The sequence below is a fragment of the Talpa europaea genome (genome assembly GCF_964194135.1).
Source record: "Talpa europaea genome assembly, chromosome: 1".
Lineage (NCBI taxonomy): Eukaryota > Metazoa > Chordata > Mammalia > Eulipotyphla > Talpidae > Talpa > Talpa europaea.
In genome coordinates, this window is record NC_140073.1 from 62,954,964 (window position 1) to 62,974,918 (window position 19,955).

The 19,955-nt window shown below is 41.6% G+C and overlaps 1 protein-coding gene across 4 annotated transcripts in view; it reads right to left on the reverse strand.

Annotated features, from left to right (window-relative positions):
• SAP130 (Sin3A associated protein 130) overlaps positions 1-19,311 on the reverse strand; it is a gene marked incomplete at its 3' end in the record, with an annotated part of 63,422 nt that extends 44,111 nt beyond the window's left edge. For all 4 annotated transcript variants that reach the window (XM_084236702.1, XM_084236700.1, XM_084236701.1 and 1 more), the window contains exons 1-6: positions 19,097-19,311; positions 12,913-13,151; positions 12,047-12,205; positions 10,773-10,884; positions 8,982-9,106; positions 7,012-7,136 (exon numbers count right to left, since the gene is read on the reverse strand). In XM_084236702.1, coding sequence (XP_084092828.1) covers positions 7,012-7,136; positions 8,982-9,106; positions 10,773-10,884; positions 12,047-12,205; positions 12,913-13,151; positions 19,097-19,205 — 869 coding nt within the window. In that variant the 5' untranslated portion in view covers positions 19,206-19,311. The remainder of the gene's footprint in view (positions 1-7,011; positions 7,137-8,981; positions 9,107-10,772; positions 10,885-12,046; positions 12,206-12,912; positions 13,152-19,096) is intronic.
• Between the last annotated feature and the right edge of the window lie 644 nt (positions 19,312-19,955).

Consider the following 19,955-nt stretch of genomic DNA (forward strand, 5'->3'; position numbering starts at 1 on the left):
TGCAGAGGAATAGATGAATCAAACAATCTTTTGGGTAAAATGTATAAAAGAATGCCAACTGAATATGAATTTAACAAACACAAGAAAGATACCCAAAAATTTACTAGAAAAGGCAAAGGGAAAGGATTTTAAGAACTTGGCGGGTGGGGAGAGAGAACAATGACATTCCTTACTGTACAACTTTTTATGCTTTTATATTTTGGAACCATGTAAATATAAGTCAGGAAAAAGGAAGCCGGGTAAGTGAGCTGTAAGGGTGAAAACTCAACTGAGACTCCATGAGACCCGAACTATGCAATGGTTTCCCCAAAATGCTTTGAAATCAGACCCAGTGGGACAGCAGAGAATAGAGTTTACAAACCTATAAACTCTTTATTTAGTTTATCCTTTAGCTGCAGAAAGCGAGCTAAATGGTAGACAGCTGAAGTTCAAAGGAAAGCTGGAAATCTGGCAATAGATGAAACCACAGAACTTAGAGAAACTCACTGAGGGGAAAGCTGACTGCTGGAGACTGGATTTTTTTTTTAAAAAGATTTATTTATTTATACAAGCACTGGGTACAGTCAGAAGTGCGGGAGGGTGAGAGAAACCACCAGAGCCAGTGCAGGGAACAGAACAGGCAGATGGACCGAAATACACTGCTGAGGGGAGCAGTGGGCGCGGAGGTGAGGTCTGCGCACCATGCGGGACCCTCGCTAGCAGCGAGGGGGGATGGAACTGGCACTGCAGAAGCAGAGGGCAGCTTGGCAGCCCAGTGCTCAACCACTGTACCACCGGGGGAGGCCCTGGAGACTGGATTTTTAATAGCTGATGACACAGGTAACCAAGCACAGTGCCATGAAAACCATCACTCCTGGTGTTTACAACAAAGAATATTCAGAGACACAAGGATACGTAACTGAAACAGTAACAAATATTAGGATGGATGAACCTAATTATGTAAACAATTTAAGGATCTAGTAACAAAGAAGAATGCCAACAAATCACCATGAAAGGATCTCCACAATACAAACTTACACTTTAAGAGGTTCAGTTTTTACAAAAATATACCCCCAAAAGATAACATATATTAGATGTTTAGATATGTTTTCAAGTGCTTTTGAAAATAGACTATAACAGTCTGTATGTGGTACTACATATAGCACTATAATGATAAATGTTAATATTAAATAATTCACATTACATGCCAGGTATGTTTATGCTTTACACATATTAATAGTTACTCCTCAAAATGATATCTGAGGTAGGTATTACTGCCTTTACTATGACCTACAATTCCCACTCCCACAAGTACACCTCAGAAACATACCATTATAAACATGCAACAGCATATGTCAAAGTTAAAAAAAGAAAATATTCTGTGCTTATCTGTATATACATAAAAGTTATTTTATCTCATAAAAGAACTCTGTGAGGGCAAATTAGAGGATAAGTCAATGGTGAGCTACCAAGAGCATGAGGTAACTTGGCAAAGGACAAGGACACTCATGAGTCCATCTATGGATATAACTTAGACTCGTGCACCAGAAAAATACTTTACAACTTTAAAAAAGATAAATAAAAAAATCCTAAAATTAAAAACAAATTTAAACAAACAATCCTATTAAATTATAACTGTAATTACAGTAATTACTAAATTGTAAGAAATACTGGAAAGATAACTAAACTACTAAAATGTTACCTTAAAAGCAAAGGGATAAGAAAACGGGAAAATGGTATTTGAGTTGGATACTCCTCATATACCTTTCTGTATGTTTATAATTTGGAAGTATGTGAATGTAAATTAAGAAAAATAAGATGTTATTCTATATCCCACAGAAAAAAAGTCACATCAAATGACTTTGGAGCACTTTCCCACTCTGGGTCTATTCTGAAGATAAAAAGTACTGTAAAGAAATGTAAAACTTTACTCAGTAGTCCTGTTGTTAGTTATAACCTACAAAAACAAGGGGTTAATTTAAGACAAGGAAGTTAGGACTCTGAATTATAACTCTGAAAATATTTTTTGTATATTATGAAGAAAGGTAGCTATTTTAGTATCTTTAGGAAACATGGTTTTCAGAGTAAAAGATACACAAATATATAGTAATTCCTCATTTAATGTCTTTAATAGGTTCTTGGAAACTGACAAAAGCAGGTTCTTAAATAATACTGTTTTCTTCAATGTCAGCTGGAATTATTTTCTCATCCATATTATAAAAATGATGTTGAATGAAGTGATGCTATTTAAGGAACTGCTGCTATAAAATCTAAAAAAGCGGGGTCACCCTGGTGACGCAGGGGTTGTAGTCAGCACTATCAAGCTATCACCAGCCACTGAAGCATGGGTTTAATCCCCGGTCTAGGAGCTAACCCACATGGCACAGCAGACCTCTCCTGTCTTCCCGCTGCTCCCCTCAGCAGTGTTTTTCAGTAGACCTGCCTGTTCTGCTCCCCACTCTCTGGTGAATCCTCTTGCCCTCCCACACCTCTGGCCTACACCCCAGTGTTTGTATGCATAAATAAAAATCTTTAGCCAAAAAAAAAAAAAAAATCTAAGAAAGCAACAAAAAGTTTGTATGGCTAAATTTTATTTGGAAATACCAGTTTGAAGATACAGCCATCTTTACTACACAGACTACTTCTGTCCATAGGAAAAGCCCAAAAGTAGTAATACCTTGGAAGCAATCAGATCTTGGGTTCTAAATTAACAGGAACCAAGGATCCTTAAAGATATAACTAATTTCAAGACAAGGGAAACAGGAAGTAAAAAAACAGTTCAATTTGTTATGAATCAGAGACAAGAAAGTGCTCATTGACTAACAGGAGAGTTAGCAAAAGGACACCCGTGCCAGTTTGAAGGGGTCCTCACTAGTTAAATTTGGGGCAACTGAGAAGTGAAAATGAGAGATTTTGATTAAAACAGAGAAAACTGACAGAAAGTAGAGTTATGACACCCTCCAGTGATCAGCTGGGTCCTTGTTTGTTGTGGGGGGAGTAATCCAAGCAGAGATGGCCAGTTTCAAACTTTCTACTTCTCTCTGAGAACAGTAACAAGGAAAACAAGGAGGAATGCATCCCTGTATTTCACAAAATGACGAGCCATCTAAAACGTCAAACTGCAGAATAGACAACAGAACTGCCAAAGCAATGATAACAACACAGGAACCCAAGGAGAGGATTTCTGCCGCTACAACTGCAGAAAAGTGTAATTCTCCAAAGAGAGGCGTACACTCTGACAAAGGAAACCAAAATCTTTTCTGACAGTGAAATAGGACTCGCGGGTATAGAGTTGCACTAAGAATTACACAAAGAGAAGTAAGTTCATTTGGGAAAGTTGTCTGGTAAGACCTAGGGAAGAGAGAAACCTTGCCATTTTCAAGCAGTCTACCTCACCAGCAGGAGAGAACAGCCACAGAAATGTGGAATACGGAATCGTTAAGGAAAATTTCTCCTAAACCAGTATATAGCTCAGCCTCCAACAAAAAGCCAATTGCAAACAGCCAGTTCAGCAGAAACTGTAAAGGAACCAGGAAAAATTCTAAAGGAACCAGCACAGGATTGATTTAAAAATGTCTTAAGAAAAAAGGTGGCAAAATGGGGGAAATTCACTAGAAATGCATTCAACAAACAGATTACAACTGTGCCATAAATTTAAAAACTTAATGAAATGAAAACAAAGATGTAAGAGCTCAGTGGAAGAGATGACAATAACAGGAGACAAAATAAACGGGCAGAGCTTAAAAGAGAAGCCAAAGAAAACCACTCACCGTTGCAGGAATAAAAGCAAAATTAAAAGTAGGACACGAGAGAGACAATATTGAAATTTCAGTGACAGAGCAGATGGTGAGGAAAACAAGCAGAATTGAAAGTAGAAAAATTAAAAAAGGATTAGATAAGGAAGTCATACAAAAAGATCCAACATACACATATTTGGGCACCCTATCCCCAGCCAGAAAGATACAATTCAAGAAACTTTTCATATAATTTCATGCTATATTTCAAGAAGACACATCATCGTTCCAGAATGAAACAATACATAATGGTCACTATAAAGCACAGTCTGTTAAAGCTGCCAAAATTCAAAGATAAATAATAAACAATCTAAGGCAAAAATATCAAGGCAATCAATATCCTTTTAAGGGGTTAAAAATCATCAGGCTGTCCTCAGACTTCTCCACAGCACTGTCTAGCTATGGAAGGCAGAAGAAAAGGACTTAGAAAATACTCATGAAAGATCACAAAAGTGAAACAATATTTTATTAACAAACTAAGAACATTGGCGGAAATTATTTTGAGCATGCAAAAACTCAAAGTGTTGCACCTGGAAGCCCTTCTTGAAGAGACAATTTCATTTAATCAACTTATAAGTGAAAAATTATCAAAGACCTGTCTGGCAGTACTGAATCTATTTAACAGAAGGAGTAAGATTTAACACTTAAATTTTGAGGGAAATTTTCCTTTTTCTGTGTCTTGAACCAATACAGTTATCACTGGTTTATCTGATCTTTGATAGTTTGGTCAAATTTAATGGAAACATTGGTGCTTTTCTGGGAAATAGGGCTTTGAAATTTTTTCCATTTTTTCTATGGAAATAGGCCTGTTTATCATGTCTATCTCCAGAATTCAAAGGCACATATTGGAGATTTACCATAATTACAGGTATATGTAGAAAAATCACTCATTAGGGTTTCTGTCTGTGTAATTCAATTAGGTTTGCTATACCCTAAAGCAGATATTGGTACATAAGAGGAACACAATTATTTGTTACAAGGGTGTATGCTGAAAGTGTACGACAATATTATCTGGAAGAAATAGACTTTGAAAAAACCAAACCTAACCCTAGTTATTATACACGTATTTATACTTTTTGAATTTTCTTACACCATCTGAATATATTAATCCTTAAAGGTAATATGAAGTTAAAATTAACAACTCACAGTATGTTAGGCAATTATCTCTTTATACCTCAAGCAATATATCCAATTACCAAAAAGTAAACTGTTCCTGAAGAGGAGTCTAAGGGTCAGGGAAGTTGAGAAACTTGTATAGGATCACATGTTACTATATGGTAGAGCTAATGCTTAAAGGTTAAGTTTGAGGCACTACTCCGCATTTAAATATTTTCTTCAGAGTTCTGTTCGGGACCTCTTTCACGCTATTCATTCCCTATAGGGTCAAGGTTTGAAGTGTGGTTACATGCTGATGACTCCTAATAAACCCATTTATTTCTGATTTAAGTATCTCTTCAAGCATGTAGACAACAGCCACTTGACTGTTCCACAGATAAACTCAGTACCACAAACTCAACCTTCTTTCTGAAAACAGCTTTCTTTCCTTCATTTCCTTTTCATTTACTTAGTCCAATCAGGGAGAAACATGAAGGTATCTCAGACTTCTCCCTCTTCCTCACCACTCTGTCCCCCTGCCAACTGGTAATTAAGTCCTGGGGAGCCTCTCTAGCTGTTGAGAGCTGTGTTCTCCATGCCTATGATCCCTTCTTATGCTCCGTAAATTACCTGTTAGTATTGCTGAAGGCTCTTTTCCTGGCTTCCACATAACCAATGGCAACAATAAGGAAAGACCACTGGAGCTGTGTGTTCCTGGTAAGACTCCTATCCCACTGCCCACTTCAATTTTCATAGCCTCATCTTCACTAAAGGGCTTGGGAATCAAGTCTTCATCCCTATTGTGTCACACAAAGCAGCATCCTAGATAATCCTTCATCCATAAGATTTTATTCGTGTATGGCTCTATCAATCTCTTAATTGTACTTTTTCCCGCTTTCCAAACATCAACCCTTCCTCTCTTTCCTTTGGACTCTTTCTTCAGCAGAATCCCTTGTATCCTCTAGCTCTCTGAATAGATTCTTTACCCCTCAGGTTTCTCCCCTAAGAATACTGCTCTCCCACTACAGCCATCTCAGTTCGGAGCCATTTTCTCGCTTTCCCATCTATAATGTTTTCCTAGATTATCCCCTCCAGATCTCTTCATTGGACTACAGACTCAAATATTAACCTATTTTAATCTCCATATGTATGCACAGAAGTCAGTACAACCTTAAGATTCCCACAAAGCCTGAAATCCCTCCCCCAGGCCAATATTCCCCATTGTTTTCCAATCTGAGCTAACACAACTCCAAACTCCTTACCGCACAGGCTAATTAGAGCTGGCTTAATCATGGCTCTTCTCTCACACCATCCTGTGCAATTCCTCTGAAGTACTCTTGACTAGTTCCAAAATCTATCCAGAATTAACCATGTCTGTCCACCTCCAACAATCACCTCTCCTGGATTCTTGCCATACTCTTTTAAAAAATCTGTTTCCAACTATGCCTCTCTACAGTCTACTCTTCAGCATCCAGGCTGATATAAGTAAAATGTCACAACACTGCTCCACTCAAACTCTGCTAAGGCTTCCCACTGTACCCCAGCAAAGTCCAAATCCTCTGCATGGTCATAAGGTCTGATGTGATCCAGGAAGTCTGGTACCTCCTGAAATAACCTCTTGCTGTTCCTTGTATGTGGTGAAGATACTGCTGTTTTGGGGTCTTTGCCCTTGCTGTTCCTTAGCCTACAATGCTCTTATCCCAGACAGCAGCCTGACTTGCTTCATCACCTCTTTTACTTTTTGGCTTGTGTGTAATCAATCAACAAAGCCCTCCTTGATCACTTTATAGGAAATTAGTAATTACTGCCTGCCCTGTCGCTCCAAATCCCACTCACCCTACTTTATTTCCCCCACAAAGCACTTCTTACTATTCCAAAGCACTACTTACACACACACACGCACAGAGAAGTGTGTGCGTATTACGTATTTTTTTTTTCTCTTATTGCATGTCTGCAGTCCCTAAAGACAAAGACTTTGAGGGTAAGAATTTTTTTCTATTTTTTTTCACTACTTTATCCTCAGCATCCAGAACACTACCTAACTTATCAAAAACAAAACTCAATCAACAGTTGAGTTAAATGAAGGAAAGGGAGAGAATGAGTGAGGACAGCAGGATGGCTAGTTTCAAACTCCCATATGTACCTAAGCGCTGAATCAGTAGCATGTGCTGCTGTTGTAGTAATGACTGGAGACTGGGCTCTGGTGGCTGACACAGTTGCTACCACAGCAGGAGGGATGGTATTAGAGGTGGTCACAGGTGGACGAGACTACCAAGAGAAAAGAAAAAATAATTCATTTAAAACAAAACACAGTAAGTCAAACACTAAAAGCAAAATCTGAAACTTGGCCCTCAGAATAAGTATGTTGTGCTCACATGAAAGTAAATTCTTGCCATTCTAATTAAGGAATACTTTTCTCAGATGGGTTGTTGGAGTACCAAGAGCCACAATTACCCAAAAGTTCCCTTTTTAGTTGCATAGTACACAGTCCCTCCTTTCCAAGTGGGACTGGATTCAAAATTTTGTTTTAGTATTTGTACAAACTGGGATCTCTCTTGCTGATCTGAGTTCCCACAGATCTGCTACTGGTCCTGGTACAGGCATTATGCTTCTATCCATGATGAACTTTCTTCAGAGGGCCTACGCCAGTGCTGGATGGAGCTAGTGCTGTCAGGTCATCAAGTCAGTGTGCAAAAGGCAAACACATGGGAACAGTCTTCTTCGCTGGCTGAAGATCCAGTGGCCAGAGGCTTTCTGAGTGCTTCCACAAGGACATACTTCTCTTCAAACTACATCTGTGTGTAAACTCTTCACCTGACAAACAAGTTCCATACTGGGCTTCACCTGTTGCTCCACTACCATTCTTCCAATCACCTGAGCATTTCTGAGTAGCCCCTCTTTCTTGACTTAATACATGAAATCAGCAAACTATCATTCCTGGTCTGCTTCTCACTGCCAGACCACGCGCCACGGCTCCTACAGGGACAGCTTGTCGTCTCACTACGACTACTGTTCTGTCTTCCTTATTGGTGAGTTTCTTGTTTTGCTTCTGCTCTTTCTCCAATTCTCCCTATATACTCTTGGGAGCTTAACCACTCTCCAAATTATTTTGTTAGTCAGCAAGATGTTTTAATTCATTAATATGGTTACAGGACTGAAAGGTTAGGGGCCTCCCTGGTGGCGCAAGGGTTAAGCCTCATCACTATGAAGCTACTGGCAGACACTGCAGTGAGTTCAGTCCCCAGCCAGGTTGCTGACCCACATGGTACGGCAAACCTCGCCTGTCTCGCCCGCTGCTCCCCTCAGCAGTGTATTTCAACAGATCCGCCTATTCTGCTCCCCACTCTGTCTCTGGTGAATCCTCTTACCCCCCACACCTCTGGCCTGCACCCCAGTTCTTAGATGTAAAATAAATCTTTCAAAAATGAAAGCTCTAGGCTGGACAAGTCCTACCCAATATCCTAATAGGCACTCTCCCTTGTTGTGTTAAACCCAACTCTCTCACACATACTATGAGTCTGGTCACCAAGGCACTGGAATTTCTTCTTCCTGTATATAATTCAGCGAGGTAAAGCTGTCAAAGACATTTCCTTGATTACACATTACTGAGTTCAAATACTTAAAAACTCTCTGCTATGTACAAAATCAAGTTTACACTCCGTATCTTCAAGTTCTGAATTTAGACACACCACTCTCCCATGCAATAGCATATAGCACTTCACCAATACTTACACCACAGATTTCCTTGGGGAAAAAGAAAAAGTTGAAAGCCTTAGACCACCTCCTTGAAAAGCACAGATGTCCCCAGATGTTTAGGGATTCATTAACTCCTTTGGAAATCAGAACCCCTCAGTTCTAGCTGTACATTGTATGTAACCATCGCTGTCTTCCTCACCACTGTTCACAGCATTGCCCCCTTCAATTCCTTAAATTCCTATTACCAAACTCCTCCTGACGAAATGTCTTCCCTTAGTATCTCTTTTGCACAACTAAACATGAACTGTATAGGTAAAGTTGCTGGAGTGCAAAGGTGCTCTCACAGTGCTAGCAGAGTGACTAACTTAGAGTGGGTCCTCTACACTTGTTAGCTGACCACCCATCTCCTTGACCTGCCTGGATTGGTTGGTGAATTATGTGCTGCACTGCTGGTTGAGCTGTAGCAGCATTTGGCAACTGGGAAGTCGGCCTTAGGACTGTGGTTACTTTAGAACTGGACATCACAGCAGCAGCAGCTGCACCTGGAAAAAAAGAAATTTCATTTAATATGGCTTACAGGCTCACAATTTAAATAGTTCCAATTAGATTCCCTAAGAATATTTTCAGAATAATTTCTAAACCTCAGTATGTCAGTATTCAGCTGAAGCACCGTATGAATAGTTCCCATTTTATCACCCAAGAGAAAATGAACATGAACATGTACTCATGAGTAGATTTTTAATAGTTAAAAATCTGTATTGCTTCTTTCTTAAAGGACATTAAGGAAAACTATTTTGTATTTTAACTGCACACATGTAGCAGCAAAGCATACAATGAAAACCAGTGTGGGGCCTCCCCGGTGGCGCAGCGGTTGAGCGCTGGGTTGCGAAGCTGCCCGCAGCCTCTGCAGCACCGGTTCAATTCCCAGCCACCAGCAAGGGTCCCACATGGCACGCAGACCTCTCCGCCACCCGCTGCTCCCCTCAGCAGTGCACCTCGGTCCTTCTGCCTATTCTGCTCCCCGCTCTGGCTTTGGTGAATTCTCTCACCCTCTCACACTTCTGACTGTACCCAGTGCTTGCATAAATAAATAATCTTTAAAAAAAGAAAAAAAAGAAAACCAGTGTGAAGCCACTGTCCTGATCAGGCCATGGCACCAGCAGTGTGACTGCCAGAGAGTGTTCCCTGAGCCACCACTGCATGCGCCCTCAGTGCAACTGTCACACACTGGCAAAAGGCCAACGCTGCTTTAATATTTACATGAAATCAGTTTTGACCTCAGACTCCCTTGCGGGCTCAATTCTGAGCAGCACTGTGTTATGTTATGACCAAGTTAATCTGGTTTTGCATTTGTTGCCATGATTTTGCCAACAATGATTTTACACTCTCCAACAGAAGTTAACAACATCTAGTTAAATTATTGAGAAAACTCACTAAATTTAACACCTTACAAACTTTTAGAACTTAATTGTAAGAATAAATTTTTCTTACTGTTATTGTAAAAAAAGATTGAGTACACCTTATCACTAAACGTTAAAAATTCTCAGCATTAAAAAAAAATCATTATTGATATTATGATTTATTAAACTGAAGACCATGATTAGACTATCATAGTTTTAAGGAGTTCTTCATTATAAAGGACAATTTTTGGACCATGCTTTAGAGTCCCTCAAGAATATTTTTAAATTAAAATTTTTGAAATTTGCCTTAAACTTACACACACTTTTCTTTTTTTTTTTAAAAAAAGATTTATTTATTTATTTATTTATACAAGCACCGGGTACAGTCAGAAGTGCGGGACGGTGAGAGGATTTACCAGACCCAGAGCGGGGAACAGAACAGGCAGACTGATGAAGTACACTGCTGAGGGGAGTAGCGGGCACAGCAGGCGAGGTCTGCGCGCCATGTGGGACCCTTGCCGGAGGCTGGGGATTGAACCGGCGCTGCAGAGGTTGCGGGCAGCTTCACAGCCCAGTGCTCAACCGCTGTGCCACCGGGGAGGCCCACACACACACTTTTTCTCTCTCACGCAGTGCAACTATAATAAGCACATATTAGACCATGCTAAAAATGCACACCGCTTTAAGTTTCCTTCTGCTGTCTTGCAACTTTAACTGATTCTGGTTATGTTTTATGCTACCATATCTTCAACCAAATGTTTAGATGTCAATGTATTTTGAGAGTTTGAACAAAACGGTCAGTCTTTACCTCGAGGTAAGTGAGTAGCTCCGATGTGAAGCGGGGGTCCAGGAGCATTGCTGCGAATAATAGACATCTGCACATTCGTGGTCATGATGTGATGCAGGTTACTGGGATGTCCCTGCAAGAAATAGGATGTGATGTTATTTTCACGTGTTTGGTCTTAGCCAGTGGAACTTAGCCATTGCTTCTAGGATGTCAACTGATTCTAAATGTTGTTCCTTTCAGGTAGTAAGCACCCCAAGGGAAAGAATATTGGGCTGTCTTTTTTACACAGCATACTGCTTTAGGCCAACAGACCTGTGCAAGTGACTGTGAGGCCCCACCAACAGCCTCCAGTCCAGTGAGCTGCTAGATATGGAACAGATGACACACCTCACTGTCCACTTTTGGACACACTCATCTCAGTATTAGTCTGCCATACTTGTTCTTCTGTCTTTGTCGAAGCTTTTTTCCTATTTTCACTATTTCCTGTACGTGCCACTGCATTCATTCATTCTTGTGCTATACAGAATTTCTAAAAAAAATTATCCGACAGGTACTCCCCTATCAAATCTACAAATCACCCCTGAAATGTCCCTTCCATTCATTCTCCCAACGCAGGTGCCAGTGCTGCTCAGGTAGGGGGTTCCAGTACTTTTAGCAGTATGACAAAAAGGTAAACTATAGTGCATCTTTTTGGAATACCTTTTTTTTTTTTTTTTCGTGAAAACGTGAAGGGAAAGTTTTGAGATTCAGGTCTGTTCCCCTCCCCTCCAACTGGAAGTAATTTAAATAAATAAGTTAAATGTCTATTACAGAGTAAGACTGTTAAGTCTAAAAAAAAATTTTTTTTTAACTTAGAACATGAGACTTGAAAATAAATTTTCATGACTGGTGGGCTGTTTGAGGAAACCCATCCAAGAGATGCAAATTCACACTCCTCAGAGAAGAACCTAGTGAAACACTGCTATAGGCTGTTCTCACCCCACCATTACCCAGCACAACTAGAAACTGAGCCCCTCGAAGACCTGGCCTTTCTTAGTCAGACTGTTGTCTGACACTGAGGCTAGTGCCCCCCACACAGTAGGTGCTCAATACATAACACGCCACTAAGTACATGGACTTCTACTACCTGGAGCGGGCCTTCCCTCCCAAACCTGCTATGTTCCTCTTACAGATATCAGTGACTACAAAATATTTTATTTAGTACAGTACCTAATATACTGCTGGCATTTGATAAATTATAATCAACAGTTTGGCATCTCAGTTCAAAAAAACCAGCAATTTATGAGGAAAAAAACCTGTTGTCCACTGATTGTTGCCACAGGAATGGCTGAAGCTTGAGGGATGCTGCTCTCCATGGTAACGGTAACCTGCCCGGGAACCTTGGGGGGAAGTGACAAGGCAGAAGGTGGAGCAGGAGCAATGGGACGGCTAGGCATGGTGGGCTTCGGGGGTGGCTGCAAACAGAAAACCACACGAAACACATCAATAGCTTTTTACCAGTGACGCACTTTATGCTACAGTTAATAGTCTACAAATTAAACCTGCAAAGTGCCAGGAAAGATGTCAGAAGCCTTACATATCATATCAGCATCAGAGTTTTTCTGCTGAAGTACTAGCATTTCCATTTTACAGATGAGGAAACACGAAGCCAAGGCCAAGTGAGTTGCTCAAAGCCACACAGTTAAAAACTAGAACTGGGAAGAAAGCAAAAACTAGAACTGGGAAGAAAGCCCAGATCTGCATGGCTCAGAGCCTAATTCTTTCTCCTAGACAATGCTGCCTCCCAAGTTTGGGCAGAAGTAAACAAAATCACCAGTGCCTTGAAACATAACTACAAGGTAATACACCAGGTGACATTCTTCAATACCCCCCAATTAGAAAGCTATTAAAACACACCTTGGAGTATCACTCCAAGATAAAAACTGACTTAACACGCCCATAACGTGAATAAAATCAATGTTGAGTGAATACTAGAAAAGATCCTGTGATGCCAACTGCCACACAAGACTAGGCACTGCAGAACAGCACAACTCTGAGTTACAGAGAAAAGCTGAATTGATAGGTTAAAAATAACATGAGCCTATGACTTCGTGAAAACTGTCAGGAATATTAGCCAGCCTTTAGCTGTGGTTCAATGTGAAATTTTAAACCTCTCCGTTACCTTCATAAGTCCCTCCGAAAATGAGAGTGGCACTGCTGGCGTCAGATGTGCTGGTGGGGCTGTCACTGTGACAGGTGTGCCCGATGCAACAGCATGGTGTGTAGACAACATCTGCACCTGTGGATAAGGCCTTACCACTACAGGCTCTTGCTTCTCTTCTCGGGACTGTAGGGAGCTGCTGGAACCACCCATGTGCTCCCTGGCAGTGACTTCAGCATCTCGACTAGATTCTTCATTGACTAGGAAAAACATTAAGGGTAAAACAGCACGTCACAGCCTTCCAACATTAACTGATGCAACAGCACATAGAAAGTCATGAGTCTCTCAGGATTGATAAATGTGAGTCCTTGTGAAAACTTCTTAACAAGGAGAAATGGACATTACATTCCCATATGGAGATCATATCCAAAAGGCATGCTTGTGGCAGACAGAACTTGTTCTAAATGTTGTAGTTTGCCCACTCCTATGAACAAAGAGGCTGACAACTACCTAAAATGAACTCATGTAGTTGAAGTACAATACAAAAAATATATTTTTTAAATATTTTAAAAATTTCAAAAGCCTTTGAAAGATAATGAAAATCTTATATTCAAGAACATGTAATTTTTCAAAACATATGTCTCAGTCCAAATTCCTGCAGAATTAACATGGGAATCTCTATGATTATTACAATGCATGTCCTTGGATATGCAACAATTCCACTTGCAGGAATGTATCCTACTGATACATAGCAAATGTGTAAAATCATTTATGCATTAGATTACTGGTCTCAGCATTTTTATACTAGCAAAAGAACTGAAGAAAACCCACAAGTCAATCAATAGGGTATGAGCTATATAAGTATACTCCCACAAGAAACTATGAAAACTGTAAAAATAAAACAAGCAAGCCTTTAAGGATACAGAAATGAAAAGAAGAATGAAAAAGGTAAAGAAGAATGAAAAAGTAAATGAAATACATACAAGCTTATGTATTTACATTTGAATATGGATAACATATCAAAATCATCTTAACTGGAGAGAAAGACAGTGGATGACCACGAGATAGGACTGGGGGGACACTTTTCATTGAATGCTTTTTCTTTTGGAATTATGGGCCATAAAGACAAGTAACATTTAAATTTTACATTTAAAACATTCAGAAATGAATGTAATTGAGTTTGTAAAATATTTAGTCTTATTCGTAATTTTTCTGAAATAACACTAACATTCTTATGGACATAAAAATGATAATTTGTATTATTTGGAGCACTACAAAGAAAGTAAAGCTGCTCCCAAATCTATGCCCCCAAGACACCAATATTTAATATTTTAATAAAGCCTTCAGACATTTCCCATCTATTTCTGGGAGTGTTTTAATTTTTTATTGAACTAAAACTTTCATAAATACAAGTACACAAATATTAACTATGTAGCTCAATGGACTTTCACAGGCTTAAGTATACTTGAGTAAGTGCACTTACTCAGATCGAGATAGAACATTACTGCTTCTCAAAAACCACCTGTTCAGCCCCATTCCACTCACTACCCCAACTTCTAACACTATAGATTACTGTTGCCTATCTTTGAATATTAGAGTCATAAAGGAATAGATCCTATTATATAGGAATGAGATTCCCATGTTACCGCACATAGGCGTAATATTTTTATTACCAACGATGCAAATAGGCCATTGTATGAATGATAACTTACACACTATGCAATTAATAGGCACTGATAGTTTTTTGCTATTTTGAATAAAAGTGTCAATGATATTCTTGTATGTTTCTTTTGGTGAACGCAGATACTGGATATAAACCCAGGAGTAGAAATGACGAATAATATGAAATATATACTGCATTATTTAAAAAATGCTAAATGGAATTCCATTGCATACATGTATCAGACCATCACAGCTTTTTAATCCATTTTATCAGGCACAGGCTTCTATTTACAAATTTTTGCTTTCATCAGTAACTCCAGGTTAAATATTTGTATGTACTTTATGCCCTTGTTTCATGATCTCAAGAAAAAACTTCCAAGCGTACAAGTGCTGGGTGTAAAGATTTATGCATTTTGCAATACACTGACTTTCCAGACCATTTTATTGAGGATTACAATTTACATATAATAAAAATGGCTAATCTAAGATTACAGAGCTCAATGATTTTTTTTTTTTTTTTACAAATTCTCTCACCTACCACCTAGGAGTAGAATGCAGGTCAAATGGTATGTGTGTTTAACTTTGTAAGTAACTGCCTATGAACTTTCAAAAATGGCTGTACCATCTTATAGTCCCATCAGCAGTGTCTTGTCTTAGAGCATCCTCATCAATTCTTGATAGTCTCTCTAGTGGGTGTATAGTGGGTTATCTTTATATGGTTTTAATGAGCATTTCCAAGATGACTAGTAATACTGAACTTCTGTTCATGTGATCATAGGCCACATTTCATATATCTTCCTCTGTGAAGTATATGACTATATCTTTTGTCCATTATTCAATCAGCTTTATTCAAGTACAATTTACTTACAAATTTCACTAATACTTTGTATCTTCACTAAAGTGTAAAGTAGTGTAGCCACAACACAATTATGATACACCAACAGTTTTCCATTCACTTCTTTCTGCAGTCAACTCTACCACTCCCTTGCTCCCTCCCTCCCATCCTTAGTCCTTAGAAATCACTAATCACTTTCTATCACCACAGCTTTGTTTTTGCTGGAATTTTAAAAGAATAGAATCATTCAATACGTGGCTCTTTGTAGCAGACTTCTCTCTCAATATGTTGCTGAGGTTCTCACATGTATCAATCAGTAGTCTACCCCCGTCCTTTTTTTTCTTTTTGCAGAGTAGTATTTGATTGTATGGATAAACCAAACTTTGCTTATCTACTTACAGGTGATAAAATCTGGGTTGTTCTCAGTTTAGGGTTATTATGAATAAAGCTTCCACAAAAAGTGAAGTATTTTTTAGTATGACATACTTTTTTTTTTACCTTGGGTAAATATCTAGGAATAGAATGCTGGGCAGTACAGTAAGTTTGAGTCTAATTTTATAAGACATTGCTAAACTGTTTTCTCAAGTGGCTAGATTTATTTTCTACTCCCACCAACAATGTATGAGTTGTACATGCTCCCAATCACATCAAAATTTAGTATTATCCATCTTTAATTTCAATCACTCTAAATGAATGTGTAGTTTTTCACTGTGTATTTGACTTGCATTTCCCTACTTATTGGTAATACTATCTTTCACGTTTCTCTGGCATTTATATAGTTTATTTGGTGTCTATTAAAATATTCTGCCCATTTAAAAAAATCAAGCTGTGTGTCTTTTTACTGAGCTATGAGCTCTATATATATTCGTAACTTAAGTCTTTCAAAATGTTTTTGTCACAAACGTAGTCTCTTAGCATGTACTTTGTCTTTTTATTTTGATAATGGCATCTTTTGAGAGCACCCATTTTTAACTTTGATGAAGCACAATGCATTACTTGCTTCTTTTATAATTAGTGTATTTTATGACTTAAGCAACTTTTATTTTCCCCAATGTCTCAGTCTCTCCTATGTTATCTTTTAGAAATTTTAAGTTTTACATTTAGGTCCATGATACATTTTGAGTTCATTTTTGCATATGACCAAGGCAAGGGTTAAGGCTGATGACTTCTTTTCCATATGGACATTGTGGAGTTAAATTAGTATCTGGGTGAAGAGATTACCATTTCTTTTGTTAAAATCAATTAACCATTACCTGTGAGTGTATTTCTGGGTCTTTTACTTTGTTAAAATGATCTATCCTTCTATCTTTCTGTCAGTATCACATTATCTTGGTTATCTATACAGTAAGTCTTGAAATATGGTAGTGGGGGGTTCAATTTTCTTCTTTGTGTCAAAATTGCTTGGACCACTCCAGGTCATCTGGTTTAAACACAAATTTCAGATTCAGGCTGTCAATTTTTACAAAGAGGTTTGAGGAGATTTTGATTAGGATTTTTTTTAAATTTATACAGATCCTTCTGGGAAGAACTGGTATTTTAAAAATACAGAGTTTTCCAAACCACTAACATGACAAATCTTTTCATTTACCTAGATCTTTTTCCTCTCACAAATGTTTTTTTTTTTTAGAAAAACATTTATTTATGCATACAAGATCTGGGGCACAGGCTAGAGGCATGAGGGGTAAGAGGATTCACCAGAGACTGAGTGGAGAGCAGAACAGGCAGACCTACCGAAATACACCGCTGAGGGGAGCAGCGGGAGAGCCAGGAGAGGTCTGCTGCACCATATGGGTAGCTCCCTGACTGGGGATCAAACTCATGCTGCAGTGGCTGTGGATAGCATCATAGGCTGTGTCTTAATGTAACAGACATTTTAAATTTTTCATTTTCATTTACTTTTAGAAATAAAATTGATTTTGTATATTGAACTTTTATCCTGCAAGCTTTACAAAATTCACCTTTTTAACAACTTTTAAAATTCTCTCTGATTCTCTGTATATCTAATCATGCTGTTTGTGAATAAAAAGCTTTACTGCTGTGGGGCCTCCCTCCTGGCACAAAGGGTTAAGTCTCAGTACTATGAAGATATAGGCAGCCACTACAGCACTACCCACATGGCACTGCAGACCTGTCCAGTACTACCCACACGGCACAGCAGACCTGTCCTGACTTGCCTGCTGCTCCCCTCAGCAGTGAATTTCCGTGTATCTGCCTGTTCTGCTCCCCACTCTGTCTCTGGTGAATCCTCTCACCCACCCCTCTTCTGCACCTCAGGCCTACACCCCAGCTCTCTTTCCCCGTTACTCAGATTTTCCCTTAATTATGTTTTTAAAGGAAGTAAACAATTTATACTTTCCTCAAAACTCATTTGTCCAAAAAGATTTTGATTTTTGACATTTTCATTGAGGAAAAAATTTACTGATCATTTCCCATTAAACTCTTTTTGCTATCATTTTTACCATTTCTTTCCACACATTTGGAATTCTAAAGAACTAAGAAAAGTTATTTCTCTAAAGAAAAAAATCTTAAAGCACTAGTTAAGAGATTTTAAGCCATACTGTGAACATGTACTAGAAATCATGATATGCTTAGGATTCCAAATTATGTTTTCTGGTAAAAAAACAAGAACTACAGAGAGAGATCTACTTATAGATAACTCCTACTTTCTTTTTCAAGAGCCACTAAAGGTAAAAACACATTCTACCTACTAGTAAAGTTATAGACAACTTTGGTCTCTATCAATGACTTCCTTCTTATCAAAATTTGAGGAAAATTATTGGCTATTTTAATTGAGCAGTATAATTCCTTTAAAAATCAATGTTCAAAACTATTCCCCTTAGCTGCGTTCTTTTAACTGCTGTGCTGTCAACTTACACCAAAGAGAAAATACTGCAAAATATATTTTAAGGATTAAAAAACTTGAAGTGGGTCTACCAGAACTTGCTGGTCACCTCTTTGTGCCCGACACTGCAGCCAGGGCACACACCCAGGCGCCGTCACTCTGGGGGGTGCGGGCCTGGACTGAGGGTGAGGGAGTCAGCCGCCTGCTGAGGCGCAGTGACATCGGAGGTGACGTTCCAAGGAAGAACAAGAATCTGACAGATTAGAAATGAAGGTGAGGACAGTGGAAGAAGGAAGACAGAACCTGAAGTACCAAACTCAAGAAAATCGGGGACTTTTTATCTCGCATTTTGAAAACATGAGGCGCTATTACTAAGCAGGAGGAACAAAGCAGCTGGAAGTTACTTTAAGGCGAAAAAGAATTAAAATAAACCTGTATCAAAATCTACGCCGGCAGGAGGGCAGCGGAGCCACAGAGCACGCGGCTGCACGCGCGAGGGCTCCGAGGCGGGGGAGCAACCGCGCCCGAGGAGGACCCCGGGCCTCCTCCGCTCACGTCCCCCGACGACCTGGACACCCGGGGGAGTGTCCGGAGGCCTCCCCAGCGGAGGCTGGGCCGAGAGCGGCAGGCCCGTAGCCCGCACGGCTCCGCGGTGTCCCTGCCCCGGAGCCCACCGCGAGCAGCCCCCGCCCACAGCGCCGCGGCCTGGCCCAGGGCCCCCGGAGGGCAGGGCGGCGGGCCGGAGCCGGGCTGGGCGCCCAGCAGCAGCTGCAGCCGCGGCGAGGGCCTCGGGCCGGGCAGGGCGCTGGGGCGGAGGCCGGGCGGGGCGGCCCTCTCCGCGGTGCGGGGGTGGCGGGGGGTCTCACCTGCGGCGGCGGGGCTCAGCAGGCCCGGGGCGCCGCCGGCCATCTGCGCGGGCGCCGGGCCGAGCCCCGTGGCGGGGGCGCCGAGCCGCGGGAACTGCTGCGAGCTCATCTCCGGGCGCGGGCGTCGCGGCTGCGGGCGGGCGGGTCGGCGACGGGGCGTGCGCACGTCCTCGGGCCCGACGACTCCCCTCGGGAAGGCACAGGCGGTGTTCTCCGGCGCGCCCCGCTCACTCCCCGGCGCCCCCGCCCCCCAAGCGCCCCTCAACCCCCCGGCGCCCCGCGTTTGGGGCCGCCTCGGCTCTGGGGGCGCCGGTCCCCCAGCCCCGGGCGCCCCGCGGCACGCCCCCGGCCGCCGGAATGCCGGGGCTCCGGGGCTCCGCGCCGCTCCCCTGCAGCCGCCGGGCGCGGGTGCCGCGGGGGGCCATGCCGGCGGCGGCGCGGGAGCCCGAGGCCCCGGGAAGACGCGCCCCGCGCCCCGCCGCCACCGCCGCTGGGCGCCCCGGCCCCTTCCCCGGAGCCCGCCCCCGCGCGCCCATTGGCCCGTCGCCGGGAGCGTCACTCCGGGGCCCGCGCCAATCCGCGGCGGCGGGAGCGCTACGGTCCCGCCCCCTCCCGCCGCCTGCCAGCCAATCAGGCACGAGCCTCGCCCGGGCCGCCCGAAGCGCAGGCACCCGGGCCAATGGCAGCGGGAGAGGCGCGCTTCAGCGAGGGGGCGGGGCCGGGAGGCCACGCCCCGGCCGGCTCTGAAAGCGGCGGGCGCAGGGCCCGGATGTGGGGAGTCACTTTAAACTGCTCCGGGAGCCAAACTCCCTGGGCCGGCCGCCCGCCCGCCCGCCCGCCCGCCCGCCCGCGCCCCGCG